The 15,039-nt window shown below is 40.5% G+C and overlaps 1 protein-coding gene across 4 annotated transcripts in view; it reads left to right on the plus strand.

Moving 5' to 3' along the window:
• Window positions 1-15,039, plus strand: part of DENND5A (DENN domain containing 5A) — a 97,235-nt gene that overhangs the window by 47,769 nt on the left and 34,427 nt on the right. For all 4 annotated transcript variants that reach the window (XM_059408620.1, XM_059408598.1, XM_059408604.1 and 1 more), the window contains 3 exons: window positions 6,037-6,354; window positions 8,181-8,396; window positions 9,118-9,352. In XM_059408620.1, coding sequence (XP_059264603.1) covers window positions 6,037-6,354; window positions 8,181-8,396; window positions 9,118-9,352 — 769 coding nt within the window. The remainder of the gene's footprint in view (window positions 1-6,036; window positions 6,355-8,180; window positions 8,397-9,117; window positions 9,353-15,039) is intronic.

Consider the following 15,039-nt stretch of genomic DNA (forward strand, 5'->3'; position numbering starts at 1 on the left):
ATCCAGACTGTCCTTTTAAAGGGCACATATTTGTGCAGGTCATTTCATAGGTGGATATTTACCTGGACTTTTAGCAGACAACCTGTAGAATACCTGAGCCTGGGTAGTTCCTCCTGGGAACTTTAGACTGGGGAGAACTTTCTCAAGGAGTAAAGCACCCTGAAATGTATGCATAATGAAAGATGACTAATAATATCTCGAAAAGACAACTTTGGGAGGTTTTTGCAAATTATATATATGTGTGTGTGTGTGTGTGTGTGTGTGTGTGTGTGTGTGTGTATAAATTTTTTTAAGGTTTTATTTTTAAGTAATCTCTACACCCAACATGGGACTCAAGCTTACAACTCAGAGCTCAGGAGGCACATGCTCTACCTATCAGCCAGGTGCCCATAAGTGATATATGTTTCTAGTAAAAAATTCTAAAGGTGCACAAAAGTAAAAATGACTTCAGATTTTACACCCAGAGATAACTACTTTTAACCTTTTGGTGGACATCCTGTGGTATCTTTACACTGCTAGAAGGAGGTTTGAGGCAGAACTGGGAAAATTCACCTGGGCCTGTGCAAAGGTGCATCAGGGTAATGGGGCAAGGTTGATTTAGAAAAAGGGACTTTCTCCAGAGGGATGAAGACTGTACATTTCTTAGATCCCTGAATCCGAATTTATCAGTTGTCGACCCATCTTAGGGCATCAGAAGACTGTGAAAAAGCCCTTTGTTCCTTTTTATACCAACCCATGAGCTCAGCTGTGCCTGAACAAGGGAGGGTGCCGAGCTGCCTTTGTGAGGCATTCTCTGTCCTGCACTTCTCTTTTGGGTTTCATTGTGTGGATCCAGGAAGGAGGCAGTTTGTCCATAGCTATGTCAAGGAAAACAGGCAGAGGATGTTAGAGTAAAGAAGAGGGTGTTACTTCTTCCTATCTTGGGTCTTTCTTTCCTACTGTTTTTTTCTCCTTTCTCAAGATACTCCTTCAATAGCTTTTCCCGGTAATGTATGTATTGAGCTCCTCTTCCGGGAATAACATGGAGATAGACTAGGGATGAAGCTGGCTGTGACTGTTATTATGAACTCAGGACCGGGAAGGGGCATTGTGACTTCCTGCAGGAAAAGATTTGGAAGACTTTCTGGGATTTTGGGGGTCCATGTAGTTACTACCCCAGAGTAGCTAAGTCTTCCCATGGCCTCTTCCAGCAAGGCAGGAGGTAAAATGAGGAAAAGTGATCATGTGGTTTCAGTGCCTCTTCTAGGCTACTTTTTGTCCCCCAGGCTGTTTTGCAGGAGTTGGCCTCTTAGCTGAGGAAAGGGTTGCATGAGGAGTTTGAGGTAGGCTTGTAAGTTGCTTCTGTTTGCCAGAATTCTCAGTGTGTGGGAGAAAATAGTGTGAGGCTATTGTATGAGCTTAGTATTTGAACGACCTCCTATTTCACTTTGCCTTCTTATCCCTACCTCGAGTCCAACTCTACAAAAAATGGCTAGTGGTATCCAAGGCTCCTGTCTTAATCTAGCCCATCTCTGAAGTGTGCCTGAGCTGCATTCTGTCCTCTAGCTACCTCTCACTAGGAGTATATCAACAGTATGTGGACATAGCATTTGGAGTTCATAAAATTCTTTATAGACATTCTATATTTGTCTCACATCAGTGGCAGAAAAGCCAAACAAGCATTATTGAGGGTTGCAGTTATTTTTAGATGCCTCTGTGTTTCCAGCTGGACAGACTGCTTTTTTTTCTACAAAGAGAGGAGAACCAGTGGGATAAATGATTGCATTGTGTACCTTCGGTGGGTCACAGAGATTTGTTCTGTGACAGGTCTTATAAGGCAGGTGATCTTCATGACTAGATTTAGTTGTCTTTACTATCTTTTTTAATGATTTGATATGAAAGCATTTTTAATTTTAAAATCTTTTTTTTTTTTTTAAGATTTTATTTATTTATTTGACAGAGAGCGAGAGATCACAAGTAGGCAGAGAAGCAGGCGGTGGGGGGGGGGGTGCAGCGAGGAAGCAGGCTTCCCACTGAGCAGAGTCCGAGGTGGGGCTCGATCCCAGGACCCTGAGACCATGACCTGACCTGAAGGCAAAGGCTTTAACCCACTGAGCCACCCAGGTGCCCCTAATTTTAAAATCTTAAAGGGACAAACAAAAAGTCCATTTTTAGGTGTTAAACATTCATTAGCCTTTTTTTCTAGTCAAGGATTAAACTTGTTATTCAGTGGAAGAACTCCAGAAAGTTAATTTTTTTCACTTAAAAAAATTTAAATTCAGTTAATTATCATATATTATTGGTTTCAGAGGTAGAGGTCAGTGATTCATCAGTCTTATAGAACACCTAGTGCTCATTACATCATGTGCCCTCCTTAATGCCCATCGCCCTGCACCCCATCCCACTAACCCGCTCCCATCAGTTTTTTCCTATGATTAAGAGTCTCTTATGGTTTGTCTTCCTCTCTGATTTCATCTTGTTTTATTTTTCCCTCCCTTCCCCTATATCTGTTTTTTGTCTTATGTTCCACATATGAGTGAGATCATATGATAATTATATTTCTCTGATGGTCATATCTCTCTTAGCCTAATATCCTTTAGTTCCATCCACGTTGTTGCAAATGGCAAGATTTCCTTTTTTTTTTTTTTTTGAGATTTTATTTATTAATTTAACAGAGAGAGCGAGCGAGCACATAAGCAGGGGGGACAATAGGCAGAGCAGGCAGAGGGAGAAGCAGGCTCCCCGCCAAGCGAGGGGCCCAAAGCAGGACTTAATCCCAGGACCCAGGATCATGACCTGAGTTGAAGGCGGCCACCCAACCAACTGAGCCACCCAGGCATCCCACCCAGGCATCCCAAGATTTTTTTTTTGATGGCTGAGTAGTATTCCATTGTGTGTGTGTGTGTGTGTACACCACATCATCTCTATCCATTCATCTGTCAGTGGACATTTGGGCTTTCCCGTAGTTTGGCTCTTGTGGACATTGCTGCTGTAAACATTGGGGTATAGGTGCCCCTTTGGATCCAGAAAGTAGCAAATTTTAAAGCTATTCTTCTAATCTTTGTATTTTAGATATGGGAAAGTTCTCTTCTTTGATTGTGGAATGGTAGATGGAGTAGTTAATGCAAGTGTTTATTGAATGAATGCATGCATGGACATGTTAAAATGTGCAGTTTTAATAGATTGAAAGTTTGGGGAATAGTTATATTTAAGGAGACTTAATGTCATCCTCCCACCTCTTCTTATAGATTGAAACACTTATTGGTACAGAGGAAAATAGAAGGATCAGTGGATCAGCAATTTGATATACAATAGAGGTACCATCCCAAAGGTGGGACTGTTTAATAATAACGCAGCTGGAAAAATTGTTCAAAAGGGAAAAAAGTAAAAAGATCCCTACCTTCCAGCATAACAAAATCAACCTGAGATGGATTAAAAAGTTAAAAACATCAAGAGCAAAAGTTTAAATCTTCTAAAGATAATATCAAGTATATTCTGACCTTTGGGTAGGGACTTCGTAAACAAGATACAGAAAGCACTATCCCTAAAATAAAAGAGATAAATTTGATTTTTTTTTAGTAAAAGGTGGAACATTTATGTGGTCTAAAGAAAAACCAGAGTATAAGTATGATTTTTTAAATTAAGAGAAAGACATCTTAAAATGAAAAGATGAGGGGCACCTGGGTGGCTCAGTGGGTTAAGCCGCTGCCTTCGGCTCAGGTCATGAACTCGGGGTCCTGGGATTGAGTCCCGCATCGGGCTCTTTGCTCAGCAGAGAGCCTGCTTCCCTCTCTCTCTCTGCCTGCCTCTCTGTCTACCTGTGATCTCTCTCTGTCAAATAAATAAATAAAATCTTTAAAAAAAAAATGAAAAGATGATAAAACCTAGAAGATATATAATATGTATAACCCGCGAAGAATTAGCATCAAGAGTTTGTAAAGAAATTGTACAAACCAGTAAGATGATAAGCCACCTCTTAGAAAAATGGACTAAAGACATGAGCAAATATTGCACAAAAAATGCACATTTTTTCACTAGCAACCAGAGAAGTATAAATTAAATGCACCTATTTCAGTGACAAAATTAAGAAATCTGATGATAACCAGTTTTGGTAGGATTTTGATCAGTAGATTGCTGGTAAAAATATAAATTGTTATAACCACTTTGGACACAGCTGGGTATTATCTTATAAAGTTGGATATTTGCTGAGCTTACAATATAGCAGTTCCACTCGTAGGGTACACCCAGGAGAAGATCTTGCACACGTGTCCCAGAAACCATTTAAAAATGTCAAAGCAGTAAATAGGAAAGAACTTACTGCCCTTTAATGGGAAAATTGATTAAATTGTGCTCTATCCGCACAGTGGAATATTATACAAGAGTGCAAATGAATATAATACAGCTACATATAAGAAAAGGGCTGAATGTTAGTAACCTTATGTTGAGTGAAGAAAAGTAGTACCACAACACTGCTTATGGAATAGCAATCCTTTCATAAATTTAAAAAACAAGCTGACATTTAAGGGCATTTATATGTGATAAATTGTCTAACAAAGGGCAAAAAGATAATAGAGAATTCTGGATTGTGGTTATCTGGGGTTGGGAATGTGTAGGTTGGAGGATAAGATTGGGGAGGTGCTTATAGGTAGATAAAGTATTGGTAATGTTCTAGTTTTTGGATTGCCCAGAAGAAAATGTCTTTAAGATTGTCCTCAGAAAGTTTTCAGTTTATATTCCTAGTAACAGTGTATGACTTGTTTGTTTTCTAGTAATTTGGCCAGCATTGGACTTTATAAATCTTGTAGATCTTTGCCAATCTAGTAGGTAAAAAATATTTTGTCTATATTTCTTGGATTATTTAGCAGACTTAAACAACTCTGTGTGCGTGTGTGTGTGTGTGTCTGCGGTTCTCAAACTTTTTTTTTTTTTTTTTAAATTAACGTATAATGTATTACTTGTTTCAGGGATACAGGTCTGTGATTCATCAGTCTTATATAATGCCCAGTTCTCATTACAACACATAACCTCCACAGTGTCCATTATCCAGTTACCCCGTGCCCTCACCCCTACCCCTCCAGCAACCCTCAGTTTCCCAAGATTAAGAGTCTCTTATGGTTTGTATCTCTCTTTGGTTTTATCTTGAAACAGAAGCACTATTAAGCATTTAATAATGCACTGCAGTGAAGGAAATGATAGTTGTCTTGGCAAGACAGGTTCATGGTTGTAAGATAAATATTTTTTTAAAAAAGCTTTTCTAATTTATAGCTATAAGGAAATACCAGTAGGGACAGGAGCTATAAAAGGACCTCTAAGGAGAAGAATGGAGGGTTAAGAGCTTGAGCGTATGTCTGAAGTCAGGCTAGCTCAGCTCAAATCCCAGTTCTACATACTGGCTGTATGACTTTGAGCAAGTAAGATAGATATTGCCAAGTTGTTCTTTGTTAATCCATATTACCTACCTCACCAGCAGTATATGAAAGTTCTGTCTCTGTATCCTCTCAGAAGCAACCTCAAAGCCAGAACAAAGCACAGAAATAATTAAGACCAGCCACTAAATCTAACAAATTAGTACTAAGGCTCAGAAGGGATAATGGTATGCTAGGGTCATATAGGGAGATAGTGCTAGAGTCAGATCTGGAACCTAGACTTTCTGATTCACTCCTGGTGTTCTCTTTACTACTATAAGAATTCATGAATGCAACAAACATTTTATAGGCATTTGTTATAGGTGTGACTTTTGTGCTAGGTGCTCAATATCTATGTCATCACAGAATCCTTAGCACTCTCTAAGGTAAGTGTTTTTATCTCTTTCTTTCCATTTTATAACTGAGGAGACCAAATCAGAAAGGTTAAGGAACTTACTCTAGAAAGTGGCAGGGGAAGATTGGAACTCAGGTCAGTTTCCCTCCTGAGCCCCATCTTCTTTATACTGTATCCCATACATGCCAGTATCAGATATTTCCTCTTCTCTGTCTTATTCATTATCCTTTCTGATATATATATATTATATTCATCATGCTCTCAGGTTGTTTACACTCTTCTTGTTTTGACTGCCAGGCTAACCTCTGCTTTGTGGACATTGACAACCACTTCATTGAGCTGCCAGAGGACCTGCCTCAGTTTCCCAACAAGTTGGAGTTTGTCCAGGAAGTCTCTGAGATTCTCATGGCATTTGGCATTCCCCCTGAAGGAAACCTTCATTGCAGTGAGAGTGCCTCCAAGCTAAAGAGGCTCCGGGCCTCTGAGCTTGTCTCTGACAAGAGGAATGGGAACATTGCAGGCTCCCCTTTGCAGTCCTATGAGCTCCTCAAGGAGAATGAAACTATTGCCCGCCTGCAGGCCTTGGTCAAGAGGACTGGGGTGAGCCTGGAAAAGGTAAGATGCTGTATGTGAGTTTGTGACAGGTATGGTCTGTACTAGGGGGCTGTACTAGGGGGCTGCCCTGGTGAAATATAGTATGAGATAAAAAAGCACCTAGTTCAGGGAAAGGCTTATTTGTGAGCAGTGGAAGAATGCTTTTGGATGGGAGACTCTGGATTCAGCTCTGGCGAACATTATCTTAAGAAATTCTGTTTAGGGCGCCTGGGTGGCTCAGTGGGTTGGGCTGCTGCTTTCAGCTCAGTCATGATCTAGGGTCTTGGGATGGAGTCCCGCATCCGCTCTCTGCTCAGCAGGGAGCCTGCTTCCTCCTCTCTCTCTCTCTCTCTGCCTACTTGTGATCTCTCTCTGTCAAATAAATAATAAAATCTTTAAAAAAAAAAAAAAGAAATGCTGTTTAAATTTGAATTTGGATAGCTTCTCAACTGCGCATCAAGGAGAACCTGCTGTCATTTTTTGTGAACACTATAGCAGAGTGACTTGGAGGGAGGACAGTGGTAATCTTTGTATTCAGACCTCTTCTAAATCCATTGCCCTGTCAGTTTCACAGCAATCTATAGCATGCAGAGCAGGTTTTCTTAACACTGTTTTATAGATCAAGAAACCAAGGCTTAGAGAGCCCAAGGTTAAATGTCTGGTAATTGAGCAGAGGCTAGATCCTGGTCCTCCTGAATGCTAGTCATTTGCTTTTTCCAGGCTGAAGTTTCCTGACTTTGATGAGACTATCAACTTTCTGTAGTTTTTTGTTTTCTGTTTTTGTTTTTTTAGCTTTCTGTAGTTTTTTACCCATCTCTTCACCCTCCCCAATTCTCACTGTTAAGTTATTTTTGTAAATTACATATAAACAGAATGGCCAATGTAATCATTTTGTTGGGCTATTTTTTTTATTTTTTGCTAAAATGTGAAACATTTCGTTTTCCTGTTCTATTTAGTTAGTAAAGCAGATTTTTAAAAAAGGATTTTATTTATTTATTTGACAGAGATCACAAGTAGGCAGAGAGACGGGGGCGTGGCGGCGGGGGCGTTGGGCGGGGGGAAGCAGGCTCCTTGCTGAGTAGAGAGCCCTATGTGGGGCTCCATCCCAGGACCCTGGGATCATGACCTGGGCTGAAAGCTGTGGCTTAACCCAATGAGCCAGACACCCTAGTAAAGCAGATATTTAAAAAAAATCATGGCTAAAGAGGAGCAGAGAAATATTTAGAGAGGTTAAAACAGACACAGTAAGGAGAAATTCTTAGGGAGAAAGAGAAGAATGTGATGTGGGGGAGAAAATCAAAGAGATGAAGGGAGAGCCAGAGTCTGACTTTGTTGCTTTGCATTATCATTTTCTCATTGACTTTCCAGATTTCCTCCTTTCGATGATCCTTGAGATAAGTGGTAGCCCTTCCTCTATTCCTGAATCTCTGCCCATAATGATCTTATCTGTATTATCATTGAGTTCCTGGGTACCTGCAAGTGCCAACACTCTCATTTTTCTCTTCTGCATGTCAGAATTCCTCTCTCCCTCTCCTTCTTTTCCTCCCCTCTCCTTCTTTTCCTCCCCTCCCCTCCTCACCTCCCCTCCTCTCCTCTCCACTCCTCCCCTCCCCTTCTTTCCCTCTCCTCTCTTCTCCTCCCCTCCTCTCCCCTCCCTTCCCCTCTCCTGTTCTTTTCCCTTTGTTTCTTTTCTCCATTTGCTATGAAGACCATTGCAGGGTGGGGGAGTAGGGCGGGTGTGGAGGGAGTTAGGAGGGGAATAAGGGATGGTAGGGGACAGATGAGTTGCGTTTTTTGGGGATAAAGAAAAAGCTTATATTTTCAACTGTTTTTTTCTTTCTTTGTAGCTGGAAGTGCGTGAAGACCCCAGCAGCAATAAGGATCTGAAGGTTCAGTGTGATGAGGAAGAACTCAGGATTTACCAGCTAAACATTCAGATCCGTGAAGTTTTTGCAAATCGTTTTACTCAGATGTTTGCAGACTATGAGGTGTTTGTCATTCAGCCCAGCCAGGATAAGGAGTCCTGGTTTACCAACAGGGAGCAGATGCAAAACTTTGATAAAGTGAGTAATCCTGCTAGGGAGGTGGTGAGGAATGAAAACATTCTAGACTCTCTCTTTTTTTTTTTTTTAAGATTATTTATTTATTTATTTATTTGACAGAGATTGATCACAAGTAGACAGAGAGGCAGGCAGAGAGAGAGAGGAAGAGAAGCAGGCTCCCTGCCGAGCAGAGAGCCCGATGTGGGACTCGATCCCAGGACCCTGAGATCATGACCTGAGCCGAAGGCAGTGGCTTAACCCACTGAGCCATCCAGGCGCCCCATTCTAGACTCTCTTGAAGATTTAACTGAAGATGGGTTTTCCTGCATTATATGCTGGAAACAAGTTCATAATCCTTGTGATGTTGATGGGAATATAAGATCTTGCTTTAGAGCGCTGGTTATTACTGTCAGGTGATTTACCGTGAGTCCGAGAGCTCTCTTAGGCTAAGGTGCAACTTGCAGGTTGGGCATGAGAATTCTGGGATGATTGGTCACCACAGTAGGTTACCTGAGTAAGTTTGGGCTAATGTGTCAGAGTTTTAGGAGATCTGAAATTATGAGTGTTAAAAAAAAAACCAAACCATGAAGAGATTTTTCTGTTTGCTTTTCATAAAGACCTAAGAAACTTCAGAGAAATATTAACCTACTGGATCCCTTGGGTGGGTTGCCTTTGCTGGTCAAGGCTGATAGACCAGCTTCCCTCTTCCCTATCAATGACTGTTTCCTTTTGGTCCCACCAGGCGTCTTTTCTATCAGACCAGCCTGAGCCATACCTGCCCTTCCTCTCAAGATTCCTAGAGACCCAGATGTTTGCTTCTTTTATTGACAACAAAATCATGTGTCATGACGATGACGATAAAGACCCTGTACTACGGGTGTTTGATTCCCGAGTGGACAAAATCAGGCTGTTGAATGTGCGGACACCTACTCTCCGCACATCCATGTACCAGAAGTGTACCACTGTGGATGAAGCAGGTGAGGCCTTTTTGGTGCTATACTTGCCTGTTGGATTATGTCACTAGTGTCCTTGTTACTAAACATGCCAACTTCTTTCCCCGTTTCTGCTTTTGCATAAATTATTCCCATAGCCTTCCCATTTTTTTGCCTGGCAAACTTCTCCTTTCACATTGTGTCGGTTAGGAATGGATCCTGCTATAAGTAATCAAGAATTTAATCACCTTTGGATTAGACGGATGGGGGTTATTTTTCTCAAATTAGTAAGAAATGCAGAATTAGTGGTTTTCGATGTTGGCTCAGTTGCTCAGCAGTGTAATCAGTAACTGAAATTCTGTCTTTTCACCCAATTAATCCTTAACATTCTGACTTTTATATTCATACTTGTTGCCTCATGGTTACAAGAGGCTTTTTATGTTCACATTCAGGGCAAGAAGAGGGGAAGGTTGATACCAATGGTATTTTCCCTCTTGTATCAGAAAACTAAAGCTTTCCCAGAAATTCCCAACAACTTCTGTTGTTTGGTAGACCATGACCATGTTATATGACTATCCTTAAGTGCAAGGGAGGCTGTGAAAGTAAGTATTGAACTGGTTGTGACGTTACTGTAAACAATATCAGGGCTCTATTAGCAAGAAAGAAGGGGTGAATGAGTTATGGTTAGGCATTGGACAGTATTTGTCACAAAAACTTAGCTGAAATGTTTCTTCTTCCGAGGAGTCTGCTCTGATGACCTCACGCTGAGTCAGTGGATTCCCCCTCTGTGTTCCTGTGCTGCTTTGTTCTTGCTTCTTCTCTGTAATCTCTGCTAGTTTGAGCTGTTATTATTAGGGAACAATTTAAGAGCAGAGACTATTTGCTCATTTTCTTGCCCCTAATCTGCTAGAATTGGCCTAGCACATACAGATGTTAAAAGTTGTTCACTGCTTGTGTGAATGAAAAGACCTTTTTGTTTATAGAGGCCCTCCCTAGATCAGCTTAGCTAGTGAATAGTCTCATTTGAGGTGTCACATTAAGTAGTGTGTTCACTTCCTTGTGGGTTGTTCAGTGTCCTTGTTGAAAGCTTTTTGTATATTTTGTTCATTCATTTACCAAATTGTATAATAACTGTTCATGCTCAACATATGGTAAGTGTTAACAAATTTTTACTGGGTGAATGAATGTGCCAGGCATTTTTCTAGTTTTGAAGATGAAACTGGTGACATTTTTTTTTTTTTTAGATTTTATTTATTAGCAAGAGAATGAGGGTGTGTGTGCTTGCACACCAGTGTGAAGAAGAGGAGAGGGGGAGAGAAAGGGAGGAGGATAGAATCACAAGCAGTTTCTGCACTGAGCACAGGGCCCAATGTGGGCCTCTGTCTCACAACCCTGAGATTATGACCTGAGCTGAAGTCAGGAGTCGGTTGTTTAACCGACTGAGCCACCCAGGCACCCCAAAACTGGTGACAATTTGGACAAAGTCCTAGCTTTGTCAAACTTATGTTCTCTAGCCTTCTCTTTTTACCCTTCAACTCTTGTTTCAGGCTTTTCATTAAGATGACAGTCCTCTTGGCTAAGCTTGAGGGCATGTTGCCAGTGCAAGTGGCTTAGTCTGACATAGTCATGCTTGCCTCCTGGAACACATCAGGCTTTGTATTACTGAACCCTGCCTAAATTTTGGTCCTGGGAAGTTTGATGGAGATTTTTTTAAAGAGTGTCAGTTTAGAGAAACATCCCCCAAGCCATCAGTTTAAATCAGGACTTCCCAGTCTTTTCATGTTGTGTTACACTTGAAAATGAAAAATTTATATTTGATTCACTGAAATAAAGGGAGGAGTTTGTGTATAGCTAGAGGCTATAAAGTGAGAAGCTCTAGTCCCTTGAGGCCTTGCCCATCCCCGCGAGGGTTTAGGCAGTCAATTCTCAGCCCATCTGTAATCTATTTGTTGAACACCCAACACTGCAGCATACTGATTTAAATTACTCTGGTCTCACTTGTGGCCAGAGCACATATTCTTATGGGCCTATTAGAATGTGGGGTTTGGGATATGGAAGGAGGGTCAGCTAACCCTCATTTGTGTGATTCATTTCAGAAAAATGGGTGTCACAGACCCTTCAGCGATTCTATGCTCTGCTCTTGGGAATAATGGCAATATTTAGTATATCCCTAGAGAGATGTACTCCAAATATGCTAGGGCAGGGTTCTTGCCACTGGTCTCAGATCCCCAGCTTGGAGGACTACTGGTTTAGTCACCTCACTCCATCTTATATCTCACACCTCAGCTTCTTGAAGCAATCTGACTAGAAAATGGTAAAAACGTAACAAAAAGGGTCTTCTTTTTTTGCTTAAAATTTTAATTAAAAAAAAATTATTTATTTATTTGACAGAGATCACAAGCAGGCAGAGAGGTAGGCAGAAAGAGGAGGAAGCAGTCTCCCTGCTGAGCAGAGAGCCTGATGTGGGACTCGATCCCAGGACCCTGAGATCATGACGTGAGCCGAAGGCAGAGGCTTTAACCCACTGAGCCCCCCAGGCGCCCCCAAATTTTAATTTTTAAAATTTTTAATTATTATGTTCAATTAGCTAAAAGGATTTTTTTGGAGATCTTTTAAAAGATCTGCATTTAAAAGGGATCTTAATGGAAATCAATTCTATTTACCTGCTAACTTTATAGATCAAGGTGTTCCTTTGATTCACCATTGTGTCTGCAGGGCCTGGAATAGCACCTGCCACGTTTTGGACACTGAATAAGTTCTGTTGAATGAGAGCAAGGGTGGGAGGAAGTGAGGGAGGCCCAGAGAGAGAATGCGACTTGACCTAGGATAACATCAAGGCCCAACGACTGAGATGTTTTTATATGACTCTAGGAAATGCCAGGAGAGTTACCAGCTTTTTTTGTTCGTTCTCTTTAAATTATTTTTCCTTAATTGTCCAACTTGGCACATGATTCACACCAACCTAGAGTTGCTACAGACATGAGGGTTGGAGGTGTGGTGAGAAGGTGCACATGAGCTCGTTCCTTCTCCCAGCCTGTAGGCAGGCTCCCACAGATGGGTCCAGGGTATGAACCTGTTAGAGCTCACAGTGGTCGCAGGTGGGGACCCGCCTTATTCTTTAAAATTTTTGAAGTTGAGGGGCAGCTGAGTGGCTCAGTTTGTTGTGTTTGGCTTTGGCTCAGGTCATGATCTCAGGATCCTGGGATCAAGTGCCGAGTTGGGCTCCCTGCTTATCAGGGAATCTGCTTGTCCTTCTCCCTCTCCTTCTGCCTTTCCCCAGCTCATGTGCTCTCTCTCTCTCAAATAAATAAAATCTTTTTTTTTTTTTCTAACATTTTATTTATTTATTTGTTAGAGTGAGAGAGAGAGAAAGCACAGGCAGGCAGAGCGGCAGACAGAGGCAGAAGGAGAAGCAGGCTCCCCGAGGAGCAAGGACCTGGATGCGGGACCCTATCCCAGGACACTGGGATCATGACCTGAGCCAAAGGCAGCTGCTTAACCGACTGAGCCACCTAGGTGTCCCTAAATAAATAAAATCTTAAGAAAATATTTTTGGGGGATGCCTGGGTGGCTCAGTTGGTTAAGTCTCTGCCTTCTCTTCAGGTCATGATCCTGGGGTCCTGGGATCGAGTCCCACATTGAGCTCTCTGCTCAGCCAGGAGTCTGCTTCTCCCTCTGTCTGCAGCTCCTCCTGCTTGTGCTCACTCTCTCTTTTTTACAAATAAAAAAATAAAATCTTAAAAAATTTTTTTTCTGAAGTATAAATGACATATAAGGAAAACTGCACATATTTAAAATTTTGGCATATGTATATATTTACATCATGGACAAGCAAATATACTCATCACCCTCAGAAGTTTTCTTTTGTAATACCTCCATCCTTTCCTGAAATCCTGAGGCAACCAATGCTCTGATTTCTCTTACTATAGGGTTTTCATTTTTAGAATTTTATATAAATGGAATCACACAGTATGTTTTTGTGGGGTGTGTGTGTGTGTGTGTGTGTGTGTGTGTGTTTTAGTTTGGTTTCTTTGACTCTGCATAATTATTTTGAGGTTCATTCACATTCCCTTCAGTGCTGAGTATTATTCCATTGTATGGCTATTACTGCAGTTTGTTTATTTACCTGTTCGTGGGCATTTGGGCTATGAACATTTGTTTACATGTTTTCCTTTCCCTTGCATAAATACCTAGGAGTGGAATGACTGGATCATGTGGGTTTGTATGTTGACTTTTTTAAAGAAACTGACAAATTGTCTTTCAAAAAAGTGGTTGGTTGTACATTTTATATTCCCATTAACAGTTTATGAGAGCTATAGTTACTCTGTATTGTTGCCAACATTGAGTATGATCATTCTTTTAAATTTTAGCTGTTTTAATAGGTTTGTTGTGATATCTCAGTGTGGTTTTGATTTGGGTGTTCTTGATGACTGATGATATTGAACATTTTTCCATCTGCTTATTTGCCATTTATTTATTTCATCTTTTCCAGTGAAATGTCTCTGCCCCCCCCCCCCTTTAGGGTTATTTGTTTAATTTTTATTGAGTTTTGAAAGTTGTTTATATATTCTGGATACAAGTCCTTTATCTATGATTTGCATATATTGCCCTTACTCTGTGGCTTGTCTTTTTGTTTTCTTAACAGGGTTTTTTTAAGAACAGCATTTTAAATTTTGATGAGGCCTGATTTATCAGTTTAAAAAAAAATAGATCAGAGGTGCCTGGGTGTCTCAGTGGATTAAGCCTCTGCCTTCGGCTCAGGTCATGATCTCGGGGTTCTGGGATCCAGCCCTGCGTTGGGCTCTCTGGTTGGTGGGGAGCCTGATTCCCCCTCTCCCTGCCTCCCTGCCTATTTGTGATCTCTCTCTCTGTCAAATAAATAAAATCTTTAAAAAAAAATAGATCAAATGTTTTTTAAAAAATGGGGTGCCTGGTTGGCTCAGTTGATAAAGCATGAGACTCTTGATCTCAGGGTTGTGAGTTTGAGCCTCATGTTGGGTAGAGAGATTGCTTAAAAATAAAATCCTAGGGAAAAAAATGGATTATACTTTTGGTATTATATGTAAGAAAGTTTTGTTTAACCAAGGTCACAGATTTTTTTCTCCATATTTCTTTCTAGAAGTTTTATATTTTTAGGCTTTTTATTTGGGTCTATGATCCATTTCAAGTTAAATTTTATATATAGTATAAGCTAAGGATACAAAGGTCATGTGAATATCCACTTGTTACAGCATCATATGTTGAAAAGACTATTCTTTCTCCAGTGAATTGCCTTCTAACCTTTGTCAAAATATCCATGATTTATATACATGTCAGTCTATTTCTAGATTCTCTGTTCAGTTTCATTAATCTTTTAGTCTACATTCATATCAGTACCACACTGTCTGGATTACTGCAACTTTATATAAAATCTTGAAGTCAGGTAATGTTAGTCCTCTGACTTCATTCACACTTGCTTTAACTGTTCTGGGTTCTTTGTATTTCATATATATATGGATTCAGCTTACCACTTTTCACAAATAACCTTCTGAGATTTTGATTGAAATTGTCTTGAATTTGTAGATAATTTACGGGGATTTGACACATTAATGTTATTGAATTTTCTGTTCTGTGGACATGGGATATCTCTCCATTCATTTAGGTCTTCTTTAGTTTCTCTCGGCATTGTTATGTAATTTTCACTGTGCAAGTTTTGCATATCCTTTGTCAGATTTATCTTTTAAATATTTTAT

This window comes from Mustela nigripes, chromosome 1 (assembly GCF_022355385.1).
Source record: "Mustela nigripes isolate SB6536 chromosome 1, MUSNIG.SB6536, whole genome shotgun sequence".
NCBI lineage: Eukaryota > Metazoa > Chordata > Mammalia > Carnivora > Mustelidae > Mustela > Mustela nigripes.